The sequence below is a fragment of the Aotus nancymaae genome, unplaced genomic scaffold (genome assembly GCF_030222135.1).
Source record: "Aotus nancymaae isolate 86718 unplaced genomic scaffold, 86718_ANA_hifiasm-v0.15.2.pri h1tg000059l, whole genome shotgun sequence".
In the NCBI taxonomy this organism is placed as follows: Eukaryota; Metazoa; Chordata; class Mammalia; order Primates; family Aotidae; genus Aotus; species Aotus nancymaae.
Window position 1 is genome coordinate 13,530,814 of NW_026988473.1, and position 27,104 is coordinate 13,557,917.

Genomic DNA, 27,104 nt, shown 5'->3' on the forward strand with positions numbered 1-27,104 from the left:
TTAAGAAAGCAATTTTCTTCCAATCACTTTTCTAAAAGCATTTTTGACGTCTTTATTCCGTAGACTGTAAATTAGAGGGTTCAACATAGGTATGATCAAAGTATAGAACACAGAGGTCACTTTGTCAATATCCAGTGAATGGCTGGTGCTGGGGCGCAAATAAATGAATATCAAGGTACCATGATAAATAATGACCACAGTCAGATGGGAAGCACAAGTGGAGAACCCTTTTCTTCTTCCCTCCACAGAACCTGTTCTAAGAATAGTTGCTATAATGAAGACATAAGAGAGGAGAACTGTTAAAAGACAGATCGCTTCCACAAAACTGGCGGAGACAACCAGAATGATGTCATGTATGTAAGTGTCAGTGCAGGACAGAGAGAAGAGTGGGGAGATATCACAAAAGAAATGGTTAATGTCTTTGGAGCAGAATGACAGATGGAAAGTGTTCATGGTGTGAATAACTGAGCTTATAGTGCCCCCCAAAAATGCTCCAATTGCAAGCTGGCAACAAACCTTCTTGGACATAATCACCATATAGAGCAGTGGGTTGCAGATTGCTATGTACCGGTCATAAGCCATGGCAGCCAAGAGGAAAGATTCTGTGTCAACCAAAGAGCAGAAAAAATATAACTGTGCAACACAGCCATTGTAAGAAATGGTCTTCTTGTCAGAAACCAAGTTCACAAGTAATTTGGGGGCAATGACAGAAGAGTAGCATGCATCTATGAAGGACAGCATGCAGAGGAAAAAGTACATAGGAGTGTGCAAGTGGGAATTAATTGTGATTAATAAAATCATTCCAAGGTTCCCCATCAGAGTAACAGAGTAGATGAAGAAAAACACTGCAAAAAGGAGACTCTGAAGTTCCAGATGGTCACTGAATCCCAGGAGAAAGAACTCAGTCTTCACAGTGCCATTCTCTGGCTCCATTATCTACAATGATCTGGTTTTCTGGAGCTGTGACAGAGTGACAAAAGAAATGTTAATAATAACCTGGACACCAGCAAAATTTTAAAAAAAGAAAGAAAGAAAATTTTTTAAAAAGAAATAAAAATATCAAAATTAATAAAACAGTGATTCTAAAACCACATAGGCATCCTGATACAACTAGGCATGCATCCATTTTCAATTATTTTTCACTATTTTTAATTAAACCAATCATTTACCTTCTCAATTCCTTAATGTGATTGTTTTCTGCATCATATTGCACCACCATCGAGCCAGTTGCTAAACCCTAAACATAACCTTCACTCTTAATATCTTCAATTCTTTCATCTACCACTAATGTCCAGAGATAGTGCAAACCATCTTGTCATGGCAAACTCTTAATAAATGGCCTCTGTGCCGTTGTAACATTTGGTATAATCCATTTGGGGCAGGCATTCTGTGTTCATAGAAGAAATCTGTGCCTTTCTTAAGAAGGCTGTGGTTCCTTAGGAGAAACAGGCTTTTTATATTTTGCTTTGAGGTTTTTGAGATCTGCTTTTTGATCTCACCTCAGATCCCAAGAATTCAAACTCTGATATTCAAATCTCTAAAGATATGTGAGCAATTAAACAGTTCCACTCGGGAATTGATTAAACACAAAATGAAATGATGTAAGATGTTTTTCTACATCATGAGAATGCCTCAAAGAAACATATTTTGGCTTTTGAAATGGTAGGTTACTATATGAAAAATTTGATTATATTTATTATCTAATTTGATTTAACCAGCTCAAAGGAACTTATCAAACAACTACTATAATATTCTATGCATATTGATGGTACAATAAATTGAAAAGAAGCAAAAATATATCTAGTGATTGAGAAAGAAAATTATAAACAAGTTTAATAAGTCTGATATGCACTATGATAGATTTGCATCTGCATTCAAATGAAATGTTGGCAACACAAGGTCAGAAAACACCAAAAGGTCGTCACTGAAAAAATACCTTCACTCTATGAGTATTTTCTTCCAGGTACTGTTCTAGGTACCAGGTACAAAAAGGAGAAGAGAAGAATAACTTGAAATGAGTATTAGGTATTTTGACAAGTACAGAATAGAAAAGAAAAGATGCAGTAAAGAAAACCACACAAACAATTACGTGGAAATTTAAAAGTCTATGCCATGTTTGGAGACTTGAAAATGAGATTGAGAATGTGTTGTCTAATGGAGAAAGAGAAGTCCAGCTGAAAGACATATAAAACAAGTTAATTTAAAACTGTGTGTGTATAGAGATATATATGTGTTAACTTAAAACTGTATGTATATATCTATAGCTTTATCTTTATATACACACATACCCATATAGGTGTGTGTGGATACGTATCTATCTATACATACATACACATATATATGGCTAAAATTTCTTGAAATCCACTTCAAGAAACTAGAACATTATGCAATTAATAAAGAGAATGTTTATTAAAAGAATATTTATAAGTAGGTGCATTTGTCATCTTTGGTTGGATGTGGCAGAATAACATTTTTAAGTGGCTTAAGCGAAAGTGGGAATTTGTTGTTTACATAACTTAAAAATCTGGACATAGATTAGTTGAGAGAGGATACAGGTGTTCGAAAAATTTGCCATTCTCCAGCTCTCTGCTATCCTTTTCTTTTTGGTGACTAAACTCTCAAGCAGATTCTCTCTTTTCACCAAAGAGAGCTACGAGCTGTTTTATGCAGTTTCTACCTGCCCAGAGGATTAGCCTTACAAGGAAGAAGCTCTTTTTTTCCAATAATTCTAACAAAATCCCACAGCTGAGTCACTGGCTCACTGGTACCTATTCAGAAAAAAATCAGCAGGTCTCTTGATGACTGTCCATGAATGCTTCCCAAAATACATTGCATGCAAAGAAAGAGACAAAGAACAGGAGAGTTTGGATCCCTACAGAAAAATTAAGATGGTATCAATGAGTGATAGTTTTTCTTTTAAAGTCTATTTTGTTTTATATTAATATAGTCTCTCTACAGCTCTTTCAATTTTTGCTGCATAAAATTTTGTGAGCCTTTTATATTTAACTTAATATGCCTTTATAACAGAAAAGATATTTTTAGATAGCACAGAGTTTTGTTTGCCTTTCTATTCAATCTGGCACACTTCATCTTCTAATTTTTGTGTCTAGAGTACTTTTGGTTAATGAACATGTGGGTGGAATTGATGTTCCTACTGATTCTGCTGAATTAAGTTTACTATCTTGATACTTCATCTTTACTTGCTTTAAGTATTTCTCATTTCTTTTATTCCATTTTTTTTAGTTGGATTGTTTTTCATGATTCCATTTATTTTGTATGCTCTATGAACTTCTTATTTTAAGTCTTAAAAATTGTGATAGTTTTCTAGTAGTTTACAATATATTTATTAGTAAATAATTGAATTTTTTTCTGAGACAGAGTCTCACTCTCTCACCAGGTGCCAGGCTGGAGTGCAGTGAGCCAAGATCGCACCACTGCACTGCGTGACCTCGGCTCACTGCAACCTCCACCTCCCAGGTTCAAGCAATTCTCCTGCCTCAGCCTCCCGAGCAGCTGAAATTATTGATTTTTTATAGACTCTAAAAGAGTAAACATCTAAGTCTTCCTTATCCATGATGCTACCGTTGTACATTTTATTTTACAGACTCTATAAATGCTATTCATTGGTGTCTTTTCCTAAGACTCATATATTTTAGAGCAATTTAAAATAACTTTTAAATATAGATCATTAACATAATTTCTCGTGGTCTGTATTTCTTTACGTAGCTTTGAGTTTCTATCTGATATGATTTTGCTTCTCCTTGGATACCTTACTTTAACCTTCCTGGTAGCACAAACGTGCTATCAATGAATTATCTCAGTTTTTGTTAGATTAAATTTTTTTATTAATTTTAGAAAGAGATTTCCATTGTGTATATGACTCCAGGTTGACAGTTTTGTTGTTTCCCCATCAACATTTTCAATTTCTCATCGTTTTTTTTCTATACTAACTTTTGTAGTTACTGCTAGGAAATCTGTTGTAATGCTTTCTTTTTTTTAGATCTGTTGTTCTAAAGTAGAGATGAATTTGTGTCTCTACCACCACTAAGGGTCATTTGGCAAAGGTGGAGATATTTTGATTGTCACAACTGGAAGGAGGTACTCCTGACGCCCAATGCATAGAGGCTAGGGACAGGTAAGCATCCTACAATTTGCGGGATAGTGCCCAACATTAACCATTTTCCAGTAAAAAAAAAAAAAAAAAGTTAATAATGCTGATGTTGAAAAGCCCCTCTTGATGTGTAATGGTTCTTCCTTTGAATATTTTCTTTTACTTTTTTCCTTCTCCCCATGTACGATCTCTCTCTCTCTCTCAATCTCTCTCTCTCTGTCTCTCATGTCCTTTGCATCAACATCGATGCAGCTAGAAGCCATCATCCTAAGTAAATTATTACAGAAAAGAAAACTAAATATTGCATGTTCTCACTCACAAGTGGGAACTAAACATCAGGTACCCATCCATGGACATAAAGAAGGAAACAGTAGACACTGGGGAATGTAAGAGGGGAGAGGGAAAAGAGAGAGGGGGAAGTGTTGAACAACTACCTATTGGGTACTATGCTCACTACCTGAGTGATACGTTCAATCATAGATCAAACCACAGCATCAACGAATATACCTTTGTAACAAATCTGCACACATACTCCCTGAATCTAAAATAAACTTGAAAAATAAAGAATGCTGAAATCTGTGCTCTTCTAGAAATAAACATATTTATTCATAAATAATTTTAATAATTGAAATAAAAAGTGAAATTCACCTCAATTAATATAATCAAAAGATGCATTTCCATTGATAATTTTACAGTTTCTCTTTCAATATTTTATAAAAATTTGTAACACATTTAAGTTGTTGAGTAGAACAATGGTAATGTTTGAGTCAAACTATGGTAATGATTTTTGTAGTGATTATTTGTTGTAAATAAAAATCACGTAGAACTTTATTACCACAAGAAATAAACGGTTAACTTACCTACATTTATTAGTTACGAAGTAATATGCTCATATGAATCATAAGTGATACAATTCTGGAGAGTAAATGAAACTTCAATGTGAGTTCAGGGACAAAAGAAGTGATAAGAAATCTGCTAATCTATGTATTTTGAATTAATCATGTTAGACATGGGGTAACTATGGCATATAATGGAAACTATATTTTTTCTTTTTCAATTAAAATTTATAATGAATTATTTTTGAAGTATACTAAAATTTTCAATAACTGTATAGTAAAGAGCATGAATAATGTTCAGGAGGTGATTATGAACATTATTCATGCTCTTTACTACTGAATAAAATTTCTGTCTTGCTATTTTGCTTTTCTTAAAAAGCTAATCATCCTTCAAGGCCAAATTGAAATAGCATGTAATTCTGAAACAATCTTTCTTCCATCTCCAAATGGATTTGAAGTAACTCTACCACTCCTTTTAAGATATTTACCAACACTACTGGATTTTGAAATCTTAGTAAGTGGGTCTGTCTTTTTCTGAATGCCATTTTTTCACTAAACTTATCATACAAAATTGCTTGTTCAATTAACACTTACAATCTATCAGTCACCAGGAAAGAAAGGATGACATAATTAGCCTTAATTACACATATGTAAGATGCCAGCTACATTGTTTACATTTTCATTTGCTTTCTACAATGTCTTATGAACTAAATAATATTACATGGCAGGGTGAGGTGATTCATGCCTGTAATCCCAGCACTCTGGGAGGCCAAGGCAAGCAGATCACCTGAAGTCAGGAGTTCAAGACCAGCCTGGCCAACATGTTGAAACCCCTTCTCTACTAAAAAATACAAGAATTAGCTGGGCATGGTGGAGGGCACCTGTAATCCTAGCTACTCAGGAGGCTGAGATGGGAGAATTGCTTGAACCCAAGAGGTGGAGGTTGCAGTGAGCTGAGATAGCACCACTGAACTCCAGCCTGGGTGAGAAAGCAAGACCCCGTCTCAAAATAAATAAACAAACAAATAAATAAATAATATATTATTTTGTAGACAAAGACAATTATTTTGTAGACAAAATATTTTTTAGGCAAAGACAATTATTATTTTGTCATCAAAGTCAATCTGTCTTGTCTGGCTTATACAAGCTGAGCCAATAATAGCCTTCCTGATCCAAACCTCATAGTCATTCTATTGTGAAAAAGTTTGTTTTTAATCTAAAGTGATTTTTTCAGTGAACTCTTCATGCAAAGTCCACTCAAAAAAAAAAAAGAAAAAAGTTGTTTTTCAGTAACCAAATGAAATGGATACTAAGGTGTATGTTTAATATGAAAATATTTTGTGTTTATTATTTTTCTGATTGTATCCTTGACATCTTTATTTCTCAGACTGTAGATCAGGGGATTCAACATGGGGATCACCACTGTGTAAAACACAGAGGCCACTTTGACTGTGTGCCTGGAGTTTTTGGAATTGGGCACACAGTAGAGGAAGAGGATGGTGCCATGGAAGATGGTGATGGCGGTCAGGTGAGAGGCACAGGTGGAGAAGACTTTGCGGTGCCCACTGGCTGAAGGCATCTTCAAGGTGGTGGCAACGATGAACACATAAGATGTCAGAATGATGAGTAGTGTGCTTATCTCATTAAAAGTGGCAACAGTGAAAAGAAGCAACTGGCTGAGATAAGAGTCAGAGCAAGAGAGTGATATCAAGGAGGATAACTCACAGAAGAAGTGATTGATTGTGTTAAAACCACGAAAAGATAACTTTAAAGCAGAGCATGTGAGTGTCAAGGAACATGCTACTCCCCATGCATATGATCCAACCACCAGCATGGCACAGAGTTTCTGGGACATGGCAACTGTGTAGAGCAGAGGGTTGCAAATGGCCACAAAGCGGTCATAGGCCATCACGGCAAACAGAATTAATTCAGTCACTACAAAGGTGCAAAAGAAAAAGAATTGCACCATACACCCTGCAAATGAAATGGTTCTATCTTCTACAACCAAGTTCACCAACATCTTGGGAGCAATGATGGAGGAATAGCAGAAATCCACAAAGGAGAGGTGGCTGAGGAAAAAATACATGGGGGTGTGCAATTTCGGGTTAATTTTGATGATCACTATCATCCCAAGATTCCCTACCACACTGAAGCCGTAGACTGCCAGAAATACAAAGAAGAGGGGAATTTGCAGTTCCAGGTAATCTGAGAAGCCCAAGAGGGCGAATGTGGCCTCAGATGTCATATTTCTCTCTGTCAGAAACATGTTTTCCTTTGTTGTGATCCAAAAATCAGTTGTGGAAATAAAATATTGAAAGTGATTGACAAATAAAGCAGCTTAACTATCCCCTCTGTAGAATATAGGGTGAGACAAAATAGACCTCTGTTAACATCCTGTTAGGTGCTGTGTAAAGACAGGAGTAATTACAATTTCAGAAATAGAATTATCATTAAATGTTACTTTCTTCAAATTAAAAAATTAATTCTGTTCATGTTCTTAAATAAATTTTTAAAAACATATAGTTGTCATTATTAACTCAAGCAATTCAGGTGATAACATATAATAAAATTCTCATATAAAACATTTGAATCTCATTGAACCTCAAAAGTTCTGCAAATAAAAATCCAGTAAAATGAAATAACTAATTATATCAGTCTTATAATTTCTAACAAAAAGTGAGTCATATAATTCTATAATTGCAACAATTTTCTATATAATAATAAGTGCATATATTGTAATATACTGAATTATAGTCTTAGAGTTATCACTTCTATCCATGGTTAATTTTTAATTTGGCATTTTAATTATTATTCTTTTGGACTAAATAGGTCAGACATTCAAATCAGTAATTATTTTATGTTTTTCATTAAAGACCATCTATTGAATGGCTTAATTCTACAGATGAACAAACAGAAGCTTGAAGAAGCCATGACTTCACCAAGACAGGTACAAATTGCATGCAATGAACCAGTTTTCTTGACTCCCAGTCATATACTCATCTCTCGATGCCAGGATCTAATCTACATTACAGGTAGAAATTTCAGCATTCTTCTTTGTAAAGATCACATTTTCATATATCATTTTGCTAATTCTTTTGACCTCCCCATTTAAGATAATCTTTAGATTATTAAACTATAGAAATTAGCCCAGTGAAAGTGTTGATGGACTCAGAGATTTTCTGAATGTTTATCAAAGTGAGACATAGAGAATAGAAGTTAGAGAAATGTCCCCATTCAGGAATAAATATCGTAAAAACCTATAAACATTGACAAACACATTTTCTTTCTAGATTTCCTCTCCTTTCCCTTAACGTCAGCTAGGACCCTCATTCTGTCCTTCTCTTACCTGTCAACAATATAGATGAAATTCTTAAGATGTCACCCCACTCTAAATACATTCATGAGAAATTAATTTTCAATACAGAGAGAATGGGGTGTTCTTAAACTGGGGAGTAGGGTCAGGTTTATCATATAAAATATAGAATCCCAGTCAAATTTGAATCTCAGACAGATAAAAAAATTGTTTGCTCTATGTATGGCCCAAATATTGCATGGAACATACTTACAGTAAAAACCATTTTTGCTTATCTGAATTTGAAATTTAATTCAGTGTCCTGCATTTTTGTCTGCTCAGTCTTGCAACCCTATATCCAAAACACCTCAGCATCTTACAGCAAGAAACACACACTAGTTTACCTGACACATTGCTCATTTTAGTACTGTCAGCCACTCACACCCAAATCCCCTCAATTATATTCCTTTTTAATTAAGACTTATGAGGACTGTCATTTTTGGTAAAGTCATCTCCAATTCTGCAATTTAATAAATAGATTCTAAATGTTCCAGCACTAACAGGGTCTCAGGCAACACCAAGAATTCTCCATAGTTCTGTATGTTCATATATCCAAGAATTTAAAGCACCAGTAAGGAGACAGTGTTTTCCAGTCATTTCTCACTATTATAAAATTCGTTATCATTGCCCTATGTCAAGGTTTATAAACCTCAGCAGTACTGACACTGTGCTGGATTATTCTATGTTGTAGGAAGCTACCCTGTGCATTGTACCATGTGTGGCAGCATCTCTGGCTTCCAACCACTAGATGTAAATCTCACTTCCCCACCTCCTTACCCAGATGTGAAAATCAAAACGATTTCCAGACATTGCCAAATGTTTCCATCAGGAAAGGGGGGGATAGGGAATGCATAATTTTCTATACTGCCTTGCTTCCTTGATTATAATAGATTGTAATGTATCTTCCATTGAATTCAGTTTAAGACTAAGGTGCAATTTAAATATTATGGTTTCTTATCTCCCAAATTATACTATTACATGGATTAAACTGTTGTATTATCTTTGAATCTGGGCAACGTGGTGTCCAAAATCTTCTTCCATATAATATCTTCCTTTTATTTTTCTTTTTGCCTTTGTGAGCCACTGTTGTTTTTTTCATGCTCTGAAATATTTAGGTTAACCTCTACACAAATCTCTGTAGGAAAGGGGTACTTTCTATTCCCCAGATATCCAGATACATAATATCTGTTGTGACTTGAAATTTCCCTCAAGTTAGTTTCACAAGGAAAAATAGACAAAATTGAAAACATCTTCTAGATACTATATATGGAAAAGAATATCCACGTTTTCTCAGACCTGTGAACAAATCTGCTGGTGGAAAAGGCAGCCCTCCTGTCTCTGGAGAGCTTATCTGTGGAAGATGCTAAGACTTTTATTTCTATTGCCACTCCCATTGGCATCATGACCTAGACAATTAGTTGCCTTAATCCCCAGGAGACTCAAAACAAGCTATTAAAATTACATACTCTTTTCTGATGTAATTCTGGTTTCATGGAAAACCTGAAGGAAACAACCACAGCTTTAGCAACATTTTTATGAAAGTTAACTTAAAAGTTTAAATGTCATCTCCTAATGTCCCAAGATTATTCCTATCATGTCTCTTTTTTGTGTAATGATGAAGTATAGCAGGAGTTTTCTGTTTTATTTACTCAACAATTATTTCTTTTTTTTTTAATTAGCAATAATTGCGCCTCTGATAAATCTCATTGGCTGTGATACCGTCACTGTGCAAAGCTAACAATTATTTCTTAAATATATACCATGCCCCTGGTCTTTGCAAATCTTAACTGTTCTCTCTGTTACACTAACCACACAAAAGATACCGGGAGATCCTTCCTTCAGGTCTCGCATTTACTTACTTAATTTGTTACTAAGGATATTAGATGCAGAGCATATATTCATGTGTAGAGAGGATAGGACTGCAAATGTTTGAAATTTGTTCCTCAGTTTCCCCATAAGAAATTATATGTAGCTACACCCAATACATTAAGGTATCTAATGTTGTTACAAACATCTCACATATCCAGTAAACAAATATTATAATAGCAATAATAATACCAGTAATATCGGCTGTTCATCTCCTCCTTAGTTCTGATTTATCATATAACTTTCATCAAGACATTCAGACTCTTAAATCTTTTCAGATCCCACACTTCCCCTGAAATTCTTGATTATCTTCTTCATCACCACTGATATTTCTTTTTTTTTTTTTTTTTTTTTTTTTTCAAATTTTTTCTGGTCACTTTTACTATTAAGAACTATTTGGAAAGCCACACTTTTAGGGCTTTTAAGATATAACAATTCCGGATAAGGGAGTAAAGGCCTATAATGACATTATCAGCATGCTCTTCTTCTCTTGATGCATTATAAAAAATAAGTATGTGGACATGTTTCCTTGATCCATGTTGAACTTTAATTTAGTGTTATTTATTGGAAGCTACTCATTCTCATATTAATCTCAGAAAGGTATTAACTATGTTTTGCTCTGGCCTTGCTTTAATTCTAGGCTTATGCAATAGGCAGGTAAGATTTCTTTATATATATATATTTATATATATATGTGTGTGTGTGTGTATATATGTATGTACTTTAAATTATGGAGTACATGTGCAGATCTTGCAGGATTGTTACATAGGTACACACATGCCATTGTGGTTTACTGCCTCCATCCCCCCCGTCACCTACATCAGGCATTTCTCCCAATCTTATACCTCCCCAAACTCCCCACCCCTCACTATCCTCCCCTAGCTCCCCACCCCCCAACAGTCCCCAGTGTGTGATGTTCCCCTCCCTGTGTCCATATGTTCTCTTTGTTCAACACCCACCTATGAGTGAGAACATGTGGTATTTGGTTTTCTGTTCTTGTGTCAATTTGCTGAGAATGATGGTTTCCAGATTCATCATGTCCCTAAAAAGCACATAAACTCATCCTTTTTTATGGCTGTATAGTATTCCATGGTGTATATGTGCCATATTCTCCTTGTCCAGTCTATTATTGATTGGCATTTGGGTTGGTTCCAAGTCTTTGCTATTGTAAACAGTGCCTCAATGAACATACCTGTGCATGTGTCTTTATAATAGAATGATTTATAATCCTTTGGGTTTATACCCAGTAATGGGATTGCTGGGTCAAATGGCATTTCTATTTCGAGATCCTTGAGGAATTGCCACACTGTCTTCCACAATGGTTGAACTAATTTACACTCCCACCAACAGTGTAAAAGTGTTCCTATTTCTCCACATCCTCTCCAGCATCTGTTGTCTCCAGGTTTTTTAATGATCACCATTCTAACTGGTGTGAGATGGTATCTCAATGTAGTTTTGATTTGCATTTCTCTAATGACCAGTGATATTGAGCATTTTTTCATATGTTTGTTGGCCACATAAATGTCTTCTTTTGCAAAGTATCTGTTCATATCCTTCACCCACTTTTGGATGGGTTTTTTTTGTTGTTGTAAATCTGTTTTAGTTCTTTGTAGATTCTGGATATTAGCCCTTTGTCAGATGGGTAGCTTGCAAAAATCTTTTCCCATTCTGTTTGTTGTCAGTTCTCTCTAATGATTCTTTCTTTTTCTGTGCAGAAGCTCTTAAGTTCAACTAGATCTCATTTGTCTATTTTGGCTTTTGTTGCCATTGCTTTTGGTGTTTTAGTCATGAAGTCGTTGCCTATGCCTATATCCTGAATTCTATTGCCTACGTTTTCTTCTAGGGTTTGTATGGTGTTAGGTCTTATGTTTAAATCTTTAATCCATCTGGAGTTAATTTTTGTGTTAGGTGTAAGGAAGGGGTCTAGTTTCTGCTTTCTGCACAGGGCTAGCCAGTTTTCCCAACAGTATTTATTAAACAGGGAATCCTTTTCCCATTGCTAGTTTTTGTCAGGTTTGTCAAAGATCAGATGGTTGTAGATGTGTGGCATTATTTCTGAGACCTCTCTTCTGTTCCATTGATCTATATCTCTGTCTTGGTACCAGTACCATGCTGTTTTGATTACTGTAGCCTTGTAGTATAGTTTGAAGTGAGGTAGCATGATACCTCCAGCTTTGTTCTTTTCGCTTAGGATTGTCTTGGGTATGCAGGCTCTTTTTTGGATCCATATGAAGTTTAAGGTGTTTTTTTCCAGTTCTGTGAACAAAGTCAATGGTAGCTTGATGGGGATAGCATCGAATCTATAAATTACTTTGGGCAGTATGGCCAATTTTACAATATTGATTCTTTCTAATCATGAGCATGGAATCTTTTTCCGTCTGTTTGTGTCTCTTATTTCACTGAGCAGTGGTTTGTAGTTATCCTTGAAGAGGTCCTTCACATCTTTCGTTAGTTGTATTTCTAGGTATTTTATTCTCTTTGTAGCAATTGTGAATGGGAGTTTGCTCATGATATGATTCTCTGTTTGTCTGTTATTGGTGTATAGGAATGCTTGTGATTAATGTGCAAAAATCACCACTGATATTTCTTTAGGTCATTATATTATTTAACATTTGTACTGTTCAATAACCTCCAAATTGGTCCTTAGACCTATAAATGTATCCTCTTACATACGCCTGTCACACTGCCACTAAAATAACTCTTTACAAAGAAATCTGCTTGTATTTGTATTTTGTTTAAATCTTCATTAGATATCTCTTGAGACCGGGAGCGGTGGCTCATGCCTGTGATCTCAGCACTTTGGGAGGTCAAGACAGGTGGACCAGAAGTCCAGGAGTTCAAAACCAGCCTGGCCACGATGGTGAAAACCCCATATCTACTAAATATACAAAAAATTGCCAGGTGTGGTGGCAGGCACCTGTACTCTCAGCTTCTCAGGAGGCTAAGGCAGAGAATTGCCTAAACCTGGGAGGCGGAGTTTGCAGTGAGCTGAGATCGTGCCACTGGACTCCAGCCTGAGCAACAAAGCTAGACACCATCTCAAAAAAAAAAAAAAAAACAATCTCTTGAATGGATATGATAGGGAGTTTTCACAGAGCTGATATAATAAAAGAGAAAGTGGACCATGGGAATATATCACTTATTCACAAACATATACATAAATTATGTGTAAACTCAATAAATAAAAGTTAAGATTACATTCTCAATTGTTATAAATTTAATTCTGCTCATGTTTTTAAACATAATTTTTAAAACATACAAGTAAAATCATTATTAACTGTAGCAATTTGGATAATCAACATGTAATCAAATAATCATGTAAATTTCACTGAACGTCAGATTTGTGCAAATTAAAGTCTAGCAAAATAAAATAACTTGTCATATCAGTCCTACAATAGGATTATTCCTTGGTGTGTAAATCTTCGTGATTTGCAATCACTTATATGTGCATATCCAAGTTCCTAAAAATGACATCCAAATCTTTCTTTAATAGACTTTTTTCTCTTCACTTTTCTGTACAAATAAACATGATTATCAATATCAATGTATCATATATTCTGTTTTATGTATTTGCATATTTATGCGATGTTTCATGAACTCGTCCATTGTTAAATTATCATTTATCTTATCCTTACAGCAAAACACTGCTGAGTTGTGAAAACTTCCATTCTGACTCTTCCAGACCAAGTTTAGTGTTTTGGGGTACTCACAATTTCTGTGAACAGCCTGTATTTTATTTTTGCTTGAGCTGCACTGCGATGTAGCTATCTGCTTATACATTTGCATGGTTTTCTCTCCAACTAGAGTGTGAATTCCTGGAGATGACAAATAATCTTTATAATATATAATATAATATATATTATATATGTATTATATATAATATAATAATAATAATCTTTCACCTCTGTATCCTCCTCAGATATTTCTAATGTCTACTCAAGCATACATGTAGTAAATAGAAGTATATATAATAAGAATGCTTAGCCTTATTTTCTTCATCTGAAATATTTGCTCTCTGATACTCTTCATGTTAGGAGTAAGAATGTGTCCACTGTTAAAGACCAGAAATGAATCACAAGTCTTACCTTCTAGCCTACTGGTTTTCATTCTGTACTATTAAGAGCTACCTTAGGCCTTACCTTATGGTATAATCCTCACACTTTAGGTATGAGGATTAAATAGTCATGAATTGAAAAGTCTTGACAGTATCAAAACAATTCCATTTAAAATGTATGCTAACATGAACTCCATTGTTGTTCTTTTTCCTGACAGAATTCTAGGAAAGAACATTTGCATTTGAATACATACCATATTTAATCAATTCTTTTTTCTTTTTTTTTTTAATGTTTTATTTACATAGGCTTTTGGGGAACAGGTGGCATTTGGTTATATGAGTCAGTTCTTTAGTGGTGATTTGTGAGATTTTGGTGCACCCATCACTTGAGCAGTATACACAGAACCCAATTTGTAGCCTTTTATCCCTCACTCCTTCCCACTCTTTCCCTGCCAAATCCTCAAAGTCCATTGTATTATTCTTATGCCTTCGCATCCTCATAGCTTAGCACCCACTTATGAGTGAGAACATACAGTCGTCGGTTTTCCATTCCTGAGTTACTTCACTTAGAATAATAGTCTTCAATCCCTTTCAGGTTACTGTTAATGTCATTAATTTATTCCTTTTTGTGGCTAAGTAGTATTTCATTATATATATATATGATATATATATATATATCATATATATAAATATCATAAATATATCACAGTTTCTTTATCCACTCATTGCTTAATGGAAATAAACCTGAATAGTTACAGCCAATTGGTCTTCGATGAAGCAAACAAAATCGTAAAGTAGGGTAAGGGTGCCCTATTCAACAAATGGTGCTGGGATAATTGGCAAGCCACATATAGGAAGATGAAACTGGATCCTTATCTCTCGCCTTATAAAAAATCAACTTAAGATGGATCGAGAACTTAAAACTCTAAGAACTGGAACTTTAAAAATTCTAGAAGATAACATCAAAGTCATCTATGATAAAATCTCTGTGACTGGATATATCTTACAACTAATAGTAAAGAAATAATTGTATTGTTTAATTATCAAAGTTTATTTCTTGTGGAAATGTCTAATGATGGTAAATCTTATAGTATATGAACTATGAAATGGTAATGACCATAGAGAAGAAGGCAGTGTGTTGAGAAGTATTTCAGAGATAGCATTTTTGTGACTTGGAAAATGTGTAACTATCTATATAGTCAGGATAATTATAGCTATGTGAAGACATAATTTAAAAGTAATTAGAATCTATTGTTGTCTTTTAAAATAAATGCTATTGATGAAATTGTGGCTAAAGAGTTTAGGTGGATTTGCCTTAAATCACAGATAATGGCACAGGTAAAATCTGCTATAAAAGAGGAGTGTTGTTACCTGTCTGTTGGTTTGTTGTATATATTCTCCACCTAAATATTAATATTACTCCTTAGTGATCTAATATTAAAAACAAAGAAACAAACTTTTTTCAAAGTTAATATTTATGTTTTTAACATTTGAAGTATAAAATGTGTTTTGCTGTAGGCCAAAAATATCCAGAACTAGCTCTAATTCCCACATTTTAAAAGATGGTTCTGCTTGGTGTCAATAATAATAATAATAATAAGTGGTTCCAAAAAAGTGAAAGTTGGTAGATCAGAACAAATTTTAGAATATGGGTTAGTTTATCCCTGCAATTTATTTCCAGTGTTCTTAAGAAGATCACTTGTTGACATGTTTAATTGATTTTTAAATTTGTCATAACTTTTTCCTCATTATTGACTTTTCTGTTGAAGAGATTTTTAGTTTGAAGTGAGTAATTGCTCTTATGGTTGATTCCTTGGAGTGTGGATGTTGAAAAACATGAAGTGTTATGCCAAGATATTTGTAAGGAACTCTGTAATTTGTTCCCATTAAAAGTGATGTGTAAAAATGCCCTTCCCACACTGATAATTGCTGTACACAACTAGAGACATAATATAGTTTTTTCTATATATTTATCTAACAGTTACTAATGGAAGAGAGGTAGTATATGTTACTCTCTTGCACAGTGTTAATGAATCTGTCAGAAAAAATCTTGTATTTTGAAAACTAAACTGAATTATAAAACCATATAGCCATACTTTTTATTAAAGAAGTTAAGGTATCAACTGTGAAATATTACTCAGGGCATGGCTGAAAGGCTTAATATTCTTAGCATTTCAATTCTAAAAATGTAATTTAGTGAGTAACATATATATGTTAATAGAAAATTAAATACCTATAGGGAAAAAAGCACTCTCAATAAATGATGTTGCGAACATTGCTATATAGTTTGGCAATGGAAGCTGGACATTTATTTTGTAAGCATCCATTCATACAACAAACATGTACAAAGCAAATAAAACCAAATAAATTTAAGACATCAAATCACATGAAGTTGAGACAAAATATGTAATGGATATATTTTGGGATATATTTAAGATTTATTTTTACTGCATTTATTATTAAGTTGCCTAAAATATGAATATAAAAATGTGAAATTATAAGCTATTTATTAAAAAGTTTTTCTGCTATATAAAATTAAATGACATTACCAAATTACTATTGTTTTGTAAATTTTAACCTTTGGTTGCTAATAATTTTAAAATTTGGATTATCTTATAAATTATTATGGAAAACTTTAACATCGAGTGGAAATAAGAGAAAATGATAGAACAGAAACCTCACAAAAAATACTTGAAAATATCATTGAAAATTAGATGCTTACATTTTACAAATCCCTCTCTTTTCTGTCCTTAATTTTCTGGTTGAGACACAAATAAATCTACTATCTTATATAATTCAACATTAGGGTATTTTCCAAAGCTAATCATGTCCAAAATGTATTATTACAGAGATAATGCTTACTTACACAATTGTCTGGATGATTTATTCACTTTGAACATATCGTTTCAGTGGATACAAAACATGGATAGAGAAGTGAACTTAAATGCCAGGTCTACAACCTGTGGTTCGGTCACTTACACCCCTTCCCTCATTCTGAATCACCATTTCCATTCTAGCAGGCCAACAAGGTCACCAACTGCTAAGAGAGCTTATTATTGGTGACTGACATTCCCTTTGAAACAAGCTGCCCAGTAGAGTCTCATCTTAGTTGCCATTACTAAAAATAGCCAGGAAAAATATAGGCCTCCTTACTATAGAGAAATTGTGAGAAAAGTGTTAGATTCAGCATGTGATTTGGCACCATGAAAATTTGTTCCCTAGATCTTAAAGGGTGACCACCACCTTCTGTCGTATTTGCCTTACAAATATTGACAAGAATCAACTGCATTTGTAGTTAATATATAAAGATGAAAACTAAGAATCCTGATTTTTACTGAAGTGTTCAGTTATAGAAAGATGTACACACTCTTGATAATATGAGAAGAGAATTTTTTTCCTTGAACACTTTGCATTGTCAACTGTGAGTCCCTCAGAAGCTGTGTTTGTTGAACCTAGTGTCATCTTCATGTCCACTCTCCTAGTCCTTACACTGTGCTCCTCCTGGTGGAGCTTGCAGACTGCATCCCCCAGGTGTCCTTTCTAACTGCCTCCCTTTTAGAGTCTCCCAAAGAAAGTAAGGGGTAAAGGGGAGGAGGGGGAGAAGGAAAGATGGGAAGGAAATGGAAAAGAGAGAAGAAAATCTCTTAATTTTCCAATTTCTGTTAGTGTGTATCTAGCCACAATGGATACTTCGTGTATTCCAGCTTTCCATAGTAACCTCTTCAGAGGTGGGAGCAACAGTCTAGCACAGGCGTCTTTGGACCAAGTTTGAGCATGCCACAGGACACTGGATATCTGCTGAGTCCTAACCCAGTCTCAGAGGCCCAGGTACACTGAGAGTTACGTCTCTTCCTTAAGGGATTAACCAGAGACTGACTGAGCTGCTTCCACAAAGCTCTGAGGTTCTGTGGACAATGTTTCTGCCCTATCGCGCTCCAATATCAATAGCAATAGCTGCTTCCTAAAGTCAACAATCTTTAAATAATAGAGTATCACCTCTGTGCTCTTTTGGGTCTCTAGTCGCTAACATTTCATAAGTTACATCTTGCAGAGCATTTGTTTTCCTAAGTGGATCCTGACTGCTAAACACTCATGACAATGTGGACCAACTCACAGTTCTTGAAGGTTCTCCAAGTGCTCTAAATCTGCATATTAATTCCAATGTGCATACCATAAATTCACCAACATCTACTTATCCATGCATTTAGTAAAAATAAAATTTTTTTTAAAACTTCTCATATGCCACTGATGATGAAATAGATAAAAAGTTATATAAACCCCAAGCCTCAATGACTTCATTTAGATACACAGTGAGGCTCTTCCTGATGTCAGTAAGTACACATACGTTGTGAACTTTTAATCTCAATGAAAGTCCATGAGATTAAAAGTCCAATCCAATATTAGAATGAAGGAAACCAAGGACTGAAAAAGCTAAATTAATTGACAAATTAAAAAGCCAGGGTCAAAACACCAATCTCGGCTTTGAAAAACTCAAACCTATTGCTTTTCTAATATTATTAGAGACACAAAGAGAGAAGTTTAATTTAAACAAGTAAATCCAATGAGGAAATTGACATAAATCATAATGGAGTCACAAGGAAACCATCAATGGTGAATATAATTCAATACAGAATTAAGAAAAGAATAAAATAAAAGGCAGTTAAGCCAAACAATAAACACATGTGAAGAACATGAACAGAAGTTAAAATTCATCTTATAAGTGTCAGCAAGCATTTCTTCCTCAATGGATTTTAGGGTTAGTATTAAGATAAGCAGTAAAAATAAAGTGAGAGAAGAGGGTTAATTTAGAAATGCTGTGATTCATAATAATGGTTCTAAATTATTACCTATACATGTTTATTGTGTGTGTGTGTGTGCGCGCGCATGTGTGTGTGTGTGTGTGTGTGTGTGTGTGTGTGTAATGTAGATAGAGAGAGAAATACTAATTACGTTCCAGGAATTATTTTAAGCTCCTTGTACATGATACCAGCTTCTTTAATGCAATTTCCCTGGAGTCCTATGAAACCATTATTTTGGTCATCTATCAGATGACCTAGTACCCAAAGTTCCAATGACATTGGGCAATGCAATAGCAGCAACAAAATAATAAAGAATAAAACAAAATAAACAGGAAATATAAAAAATCAAAAATTGACAAAAACATATATATGCACAGATATATGGAATTCTCATTCTGTACATACTTTGATGATGGTGTAAATGTCATTATAAATAATGGAAATTTAATTTTGAAAAGAATCATAGTTTTCATAATGGATACTGAAATAAAGTGTAACTTGTTTGAGTTCTTCACTAGACTCGTGAAGGTTTTACAGCAAACTAAATGTGTGTATTTTAATAATACTGTTGCTCATATTCATTTAAAAGCATACAAATTTATTTTAAAGAAATTGGCTACAAATTTTGAAATATGTTTAATCCCTTTCCTTTAAATTTAAGGGACACAAGGATAAGTGAATAGAAAAAGACTCACTCATAACTACTGAGTTCCTTCTCTTCACTCCCACACTACACCACTCCTGTGAACCATCACCTGCTACAACTTAAGGATCCTGAATTGTGCTAATAAAATCTTCCCTGGAAGTAGATTTTGAAGCTCATCACTTTTCTGAGAGCTTCTTTCACATCTGTATTCCTCAGGCTGTAGATCAGGGGGTTCAGCATGGGAATCACAACCGTGTAGAACACGGTGGCCACTTTGTCAGCATCTCCACTGGTGCCTGAGCTGGGCTGGCAATAAACAGAAAGGAGTGTTCCATGGAAGACAGTGATGGCTGTGAGGTGGGAGGCACAGGTGGAGAAGGCTTTGCACCTGCCCTCTACAGAGCTCATCTTCAGGATGGTGGTGAGAATTAGCAGGTAGGAGGTGAGGATGATTACGATGGTAACACTCTCATTGAAAGTGGCCACCATGAACAGCAGCACCTCATTCACAGTGACATCAGAGCAAGCAAGACTTAAGAGAGGGGGTAGATCACAGAAGAAGTGGTTAATCACATTGGATCTATAGATGGGGATCCTAAGAGCTAAGCACAAGTGAATCAGAGAACACACCATCCCACAGAAGTAGCAGAAAGATACCAGCTCTACACACAGCTTCTGAGACATGATGACCAGGTACAGCAAGGGGTTACGGATGGCCACAAAGCGGTCATAGGCCATCACGGCCAGCAGGAAGACCTCAGTGACCCCACAAGTGCAAAACAAGTAGAATTGTACCATGCACCCCAGGAAGGAGATGGCTTTGTCCTTGTTAAAGATACTAGCCAACATCTTTGGCACAATTATTGAGGAGTAGCAGAAATCCACAAAGGACAAGTGGCTGAGGAAAAAGTACATGGGGGTGTGGAGCCGAGAGCTGACCTGAATCAGTGCGATCATGCCCAGGTTGGCTAACACCGTGACTCCATAGATGAGAAGGAACAGCAGGAAGAGGCAGACTCTCAACTCTGGGTCATCTGATAGTCCAAGGAGAATGAACTCAGCCACGGTGGTGCAGTTTTCCTTGCCCATGTCTCCAATTTATGTGGGATTAAAGGAGAACAAAACCAAAAAATATCCTCCATTATATAGTCTAAAATTTAGTTTTGGCTCTATCCTGTAAAAAGATTGTCAGAAGAAGTAGAATAGTTAATTTGTCAGTGAAGAATAAAACTTTTGTGAAATTTTAAAAAGTTCTGTTATTGTATAACACAAAGGCATAAAACTTGCAGTTCAATTCAAAGATCAAACAAAAACATTAGCAGTTATAAAACCTTATAGAATTCTTTTAATTAATCTTTCACAATTGAGAGCTTGGCACTGAATTATTAGTAAAGAGGTAAAGTTGTTTAATTTGCCTAATGATCTTATCAAATTCAAATTTCATTTGCCCAGCAGACTCCAAATATTGAGAGCCTAGAAAATAATGTTTAGAATATACGGCACCCCTCTCTGAATTTTCCACTACATTGATGAGAGATATAGTTATTTAAGATGTTAACTCACAAGTGTTCATATTGTATTGATATATTTTAGATGAAGAAATTCATTTTATAATGTGTATTATCATTTTCTCTATAAAATTAACATGGTGATTTGGTTAGTTACACTCTTCAATGTTGGCCATGATTCAGGGAATTGGTACACTTGAGCAAAATGCACCGTAACTCTGACCCTTCAATCTTAAAACATTTATTTGTTAAATACATTTAGAGTTTTCAATCTATTTGAAGAACTGATCAAAGATGTGCATAGAAAATTATTAAGAAAACACCCACTGCTTCATTGAAGTGTTATGTGTAATATTAAAAGTTAGACATAAAGATAAAATAAGAAAAATATGGCTGCAATTGTATTTTATATAATAGAAAAGCATGCTGTTATAAAAATGATAATTTTGTATCAATTTAATGATATAAAAAACAGACTGATAAGTAATAAAATAGAAAGTTATAATACAGCAAAATTGCATATAAAGAATATTATACATATTATAATAATGTATAATATAAATAAATGTATTCTACACACATAAGTTTCATCATATATTTAATCCTTACAACATTCATGAACATAAATATTTATTTTAAAAATGTATGAAGTTGTCTGACTTCTCACAAAACATCATTATGATGGAGTGAAATGGGGAAAAAGAATGAAATTTTTTTAAAATAGGGACACACACTTTCCGAATCTTTGACATACAGCAAGTGTAAAGTGAGGTTGAGAAGCCTCCTATTCTCTCTCCCTGACCCTTGATAGATACATACATCATTGTAGAGGCACCAGTTGAGCACTCTGGGAAGAAAAGAATCCGGACTAGAGACCAACACAGCCAGGTATTTTTTCCAATCTTCTACTGACTTCAGATATACAAGAGACATATTACTAAATGCCAGATTGAAAATAAATAAAATGTTCTGATAATATGGTTTTCTCTCTTAAAATGACCAGGAGACGTAAGTTACAAGTCTTTTCCCAAGTTCAAACTAGTACATACTTTTGAAAATGCTTTCTTTTTTTTTTTTGGATTTTTATTTGTATTTTTTATTGTTGCATTGTTATTTGTTATTAATACTGATATTCGTATTGCTATTGGTATTGATATTCCCAATATTTTCAGTCCACACATGGTTGAATCCACAAATGTGAAGCTGCAGATACAGAGGACCGATTGTATTATAAGTCTAATAGTGTGAAAATTTTAATTTCACTCAAGTTATTTTTCTTTTTTTTTTTTAATTGCATTTTAGGTTTTGGGGTACATGTGAAAAACATGCAAGATTGTTGCATAGGTGCATACGTGGCAGTGTGATTTGCTGCCTTCCTCCCCTTCACCTATATGTGGCATTTCTCCCCATGCTCTCTCTCCCCAACTCCCCACCCCCTGCTGTACCCCCCACTCCCCCCCAACAGACCCCAGTGTATAGTGCTCCTCTCCCTGTGTCCATGTGTTCCCATTGTTCAACACCCGTCTATGAGTGAGAACATGTGAAAACGCTTTCTTGTTTTCAAATCTAAAGAAAAATCCAGCTGTTAATTGCCCATAGAGCAGTGTTTCTTTGTCAGGAGTGACTTGAGTCCCAATGGCATATTTTCAATGTCTGGAGACAGTTTTGGTTGTTACAAGAGGAAGGGGGTGCTATTGACATCTAGTGAGAACACTGCTAAACAATCTACAATGCCCTCTAAAAGCACATGAGGGTCCCTGCCTGCAGCACACACAACATTATCTGGACCCAAATTTTAATGGTTCCTTCATTGAGAAACCTGCCATAGAGAGACATTTTAAAGTGCTTGGCACAAAAACAAAATAATTCCTCTTCTTTCTGTTTCAGAGGTGGTTGTCATATCCATGTCCCTCCATGAACAGTCCTGTGGGCCTCTCACTGCCACCCTCAGCACCAAGGTGACTGTTGAGAATGTCTCCATGCAGTCTTTACCAGGTTACATGGACAGTCAGTGTAATAGAGGGAAAAGGGGGAAGAATAGAGAAAACAAGTGCTTATGCCAGTTCATTCACACTGCTTTTCATCTCACACTAATACTTGTTATAAGATGTGTGGTTCAGTAGATTAAATAGTTCCCAATTCCTATCAAAATTGGCCCTTAATACACAACAAGAAAAATATTGTCATCAAGGAATGTTCAAACCATGGCATTTAAAAAAAACATTTTCTGATTAAGAGAGGGTTAAAACACAGATTTTTTAAATTATCTAATACTATTACCATCCTTTTGAATTCCCCCTTCTGCAATGTATAAGTTACCTCCATGATGTAAAAACGTCAGACATCCAGCTTCCAGAAAATAAAGTTTATGCTCATTTTCAAAAATACAAAATGTAGTTCAGCTAACCAATCTATTGAACAGACATTGCTTTTCCTATTTCTAAAGATGCTATGATGGAAATGTTATGTGTTTTGTGTGTGTGTGTGTGTGTGTGTCCCCCTGGGGCTCGTGTTTCATAATCTCCCCAAAACAATCATTGATCTCCGTGGGATACCACTACGTATCAAGGAAACCATCGTATCCTGGGACTCCAATAATGATTGGCCACTCTGGAATATAAATAGAATGAGAAAAAATCCAACTTGTTACATATTTTTGTAATCTAACACAATTACATTCAGAGTTCATGTAAATTGCAGAACATTGTATGCCACATGCAAGCACTGCCTCTGTAAGGCAGTACTCATATTACTATTTCACATTATCAAATTTTATTAATAGGTCTTACAAACTTTGTATTATACATAAAAGCTCCTACCTAAAGGGCATAGAATCTGAAACGATACCAAAGATCCTCCAAATATCAGAAAGGGGTGGGGATAATGAATCTCTTTTACTAAGAATACTAATAATTGCTTACATTTACTGAGTACTTCTCATGTGCCAGATACTATTCTAAATACAATTATATGAACACATTTTATCTTCACAAAAGTGGTTGACACAAGTACTGTTGTTATTTCCCATTTAAAATTGAGATTATGGAGGCACAGCAAGTGTAACTCACCCACAGTCACACACAGAGTCCCTGCTAGAGACAGCCCAAGTGTGGCTTTTTGGTTTGTGCCATCTGTGCAACTGTAAGGAAGAACAGAGCTCCAGAGTGGTACTGGCAGTGCAGACTCCCTCTTCAATGCTGGTGGTCATTAAATGGGAATATCTCAAGGATATCTCCAAGCTCCACTTCCTTCTTGACTAATACAGCAATGTCGACCTGAATGAACAATGTTCAAATCACAGTCTATGTGCCCCAAGAGAAACCAACATTTCAATAATTCCATTGATGTAATCAGTTATCATCTATGTGTGTTTTCCAAAACAGATCTGAGAATTCTCTGGATTGGAGGAGACTTTCTGGGTCTTCTTTTAACCTAGCATTCTCACAACCTCTTTTCTCTCACTCTTTTAAAAAGCATGGGATTTCTCTAATCCATTCATATCTTACCATGTGAATCACTCTGATGAGAAAAACAAAAGCAAACATCCAAATCCTAAACTTGAAATGTTATCCATGAGGGCTGAAGTTGTCTTTAATTGACACTTCAAACCCATGGCATGACCTGTTTCTCTAAGTTGTCTGTAAATTTCTTTATCGAAAAGAATTGCAGTTGACAAGTATTCTAGCCAATATAACCTTGGCCAGGTATGGGGACTAGTGCCTCTGATCTGAGTGCATTGGAAGGGGGCCAAAGTGGGCAGATCGCTTGATCACAGGAGTTACAGACCACCTTGGGCATCATGGAAAAACCTTATCTCTACAAAAATACAAAAGTTAGCCAGGTGGGTGGTATGCACCTATATTCCCAGCTACTTGAGAGTCTGAGACTGGAGGATCATTTGACCCCGGAGTTCCAGTCTGCAGTGAGCTGTGTTTGGACCACTACACTCCATCCTGGCTGACAAAGAGAGAACGTGTCTCAAAATATATCTATCATCTATTTATCTATCTATCTATATATATATATATATATGTGTATATGTATAAAATTTACCTATTGGTTATTGAATATGTGTTTATACATAATGTACACATACATAGTATACTATATGTACTCAGATATATAGTAGAATGATGAAAACATTTGTTTAATATCTATTCATTTTGCTCTTAGTGTAATGCCAAACTATTGTCACAAAATGTATCTCTTGAAGATGAGAGTCATGATAGAAAGCTGAAAATGAATCTACAAAGAACATCATTACCAGCGGTGTCTTATGTGATATAGGCAACCCACTCACAAGAAAGCTACATAACTTATATATCTTAGGCTTAAAAGGGTGGGAGGTGTTTTTTAAAGTTAATTTAAATTTAAAATTGTTTTGATTAATTTCATGGTCATTATCCATAAATTGGATAATATAAATGTGAAGCACTAAATTTTTTTTTTTAGCACTAAATTTTTGATGACTTATACTTAAACCACATAAGATGCCATCTGAATAAAACATTATCAACAATTTTAAATTTAAAACAATTTTATTATTTTAAACTGTTTCCTCAATGTGGAATAATATAAGATGGTGAATTATTACATAATAAAACTTTGGGAAGGTTTTTGGTAGCCTTCTCAGAATTTGAGAAAGTAAGTGACTCTAATGACTGCATAACAAACCACTCCAAAACCTATTGGCTGAACATAGCAACCTCTTATTGTTTGTGACTCTATTGCATGGGTCATCCAGGTGGTTCTGCCGATCTGTCCCTGGCATGGCTGATCTTGGCTTGTCTTGCTTGTGTGTATGCTATCAGCTGGCAGGTCTGATCATCTAACAGGGCTTCACACTCAAGTCTGCTAGGTTGGCAGAGAACAGCCCTTGTGATAGGCATATGGGTTAATTTTTCTCATTATCAAATATGCTATTTTATGCTTGTTCACATGGCAGCTTTTCAGAATTTCAAAAGACAGTGAAATTTAGGATGCAATGTAATATTAAAACAATGTCCCAACTTTTGAGAAAATTAGAAACTGTATAAGTACGAGATGCATATGAAGAATAAATTTTTTAATACCTCAAGATACAGATATCAAGAGAAAAAGTATTCCCTCCTCTGGCATTCATTATCTAAAACACTGTTCCTTACATTTAAAAAAATGTTTCCATATACGAGGATTATTTAGTTGATTTTTAATCAAATAATAAATATTAAATGAATCACTATAATTATCATAACTTCAATAATCACCATAAGGCTAAAATAATATGAACATTTTAAATAAGTTTAAGAAGTTTACATAAAATTTTTCCTGATATTATTTTTTCTTACATAACAAAACACCTAGAAATTTAATTATTCCACCATATTGCTGATTTATTTGGGATTGTATTTTGAAACATTGAAAAAGAGTAGGGTATACAAATTATTCAAATGAAAGTGAGTTATTAAGGTAAGAAAAAGATAGCATTTTTAATTTGCTATGTTAAATAGGTCTTGATATTAATGATTACCTGATTTTTATTTTATTTTGATTAAGTTATGTAGCCAACTAGCTTTCAACACTAAAGACTACTCCAACTACCTTTTCATAAAGGTAGTTGGGAGTTCTGTTGAGAAGGATTCAGAGATTATTTCCATACTTATCATAAAAGAAAAAAAGTCATAATGGATTGATACTGTTTGTGATGTCTAACAGTGTGACATACAGGTTGGGCAGGTGTTCGTCATCCCTAATTTGGTACATAAGATTTTCTAAGATCTGATCCATTATTTCTCAGCTTCTGGAAGAGTCTATTTTAGTTTATCAGACTGTCACACTAGAGCTCCTTTAAAAACACAGTCAGAATATAGCCCATATTGTATTAAAATTTGTATTAAAACTATTAATATTGTATTAAAACTATACACATAATACAACACACACACATTCTATT

At 34.7% G+C, this 27,104-nt stretch overlaps 3 protein-coding genes across 3 annotated transcripts; all 3 read right to left on the reverse strand.

The window, feature by feature from the left end:
- LOC110569409 (olfactory receptor 5I1-like) lies at positions 1 to 954 on the reverse strand. Its single transcript, XM_021676308.2, has one exon. The coding sequence runs from the start codon at positions 931 to 933 to the stop codon at positions 1 to 3; it is 933 nt and encodes a 310-aa protein (XP_021531983.2). The 5' UTR covers positions 934 to 954.
- A 5,302-nt stretch (positions 955 to 6,256) lies between these two features.
- On the reverse strand, positions 6,257 to 7,213 carry LOC135270236 (olfactory receptor 5D16). The gene has a single exon (XM_064365601.1). It carries the CDS (start codon positions 7,211 to 7,213, stop codon positions 6,257 to 6,259), a length of 957 nt encoding a protein of 318 aa, XP_064221671.1.
- A 12,532-nt stretch (positions 7,214 to 19,745) lies between these two features.
- Positions 19,746 to 20,849, reverse strand: LOC135270191 (olfactory receptor 5L1-like). Its single transcript, XM_064365526.1, has one exon. The coding sequence runs from the start codon at positions 20,751 to 20,753 to the stop codon at positions 19,803 to 19,805; it is 951 nt and encodes a 316-aa protein (XP_064221596.1). The 5' UTR covers positions 20,754 to 20,849; the 3' UTR covers positions 19,746 to 19,802.
- Between the last annotated feature and the right edge of the window lie 6,255 nt (positions 20,850 to 27,104).

Coding starts and splice junctions, on each gene's coding strand:
- LOC135270191 (XM_064365526.1), bottom strand. CDS start 20,753: ATGGGCAAGGAAAACTGCACCACCGTGGCTGAGTTCATTCTCCTTGGA.
- LOC135270236 (XM_064365601.1), bottom strand. CDS start 7,213: ATGTTTCTGACAGAGAGAAATATGACATCTGAGGCCACATTCGCCCTC.
- LOC110569409 (XM_021676308.2), bottom strand. CDS start 933: ATGGAGCCAGAGAATGGCACTGTGAAGACTGAGTTCTTTCTCCTGGGA.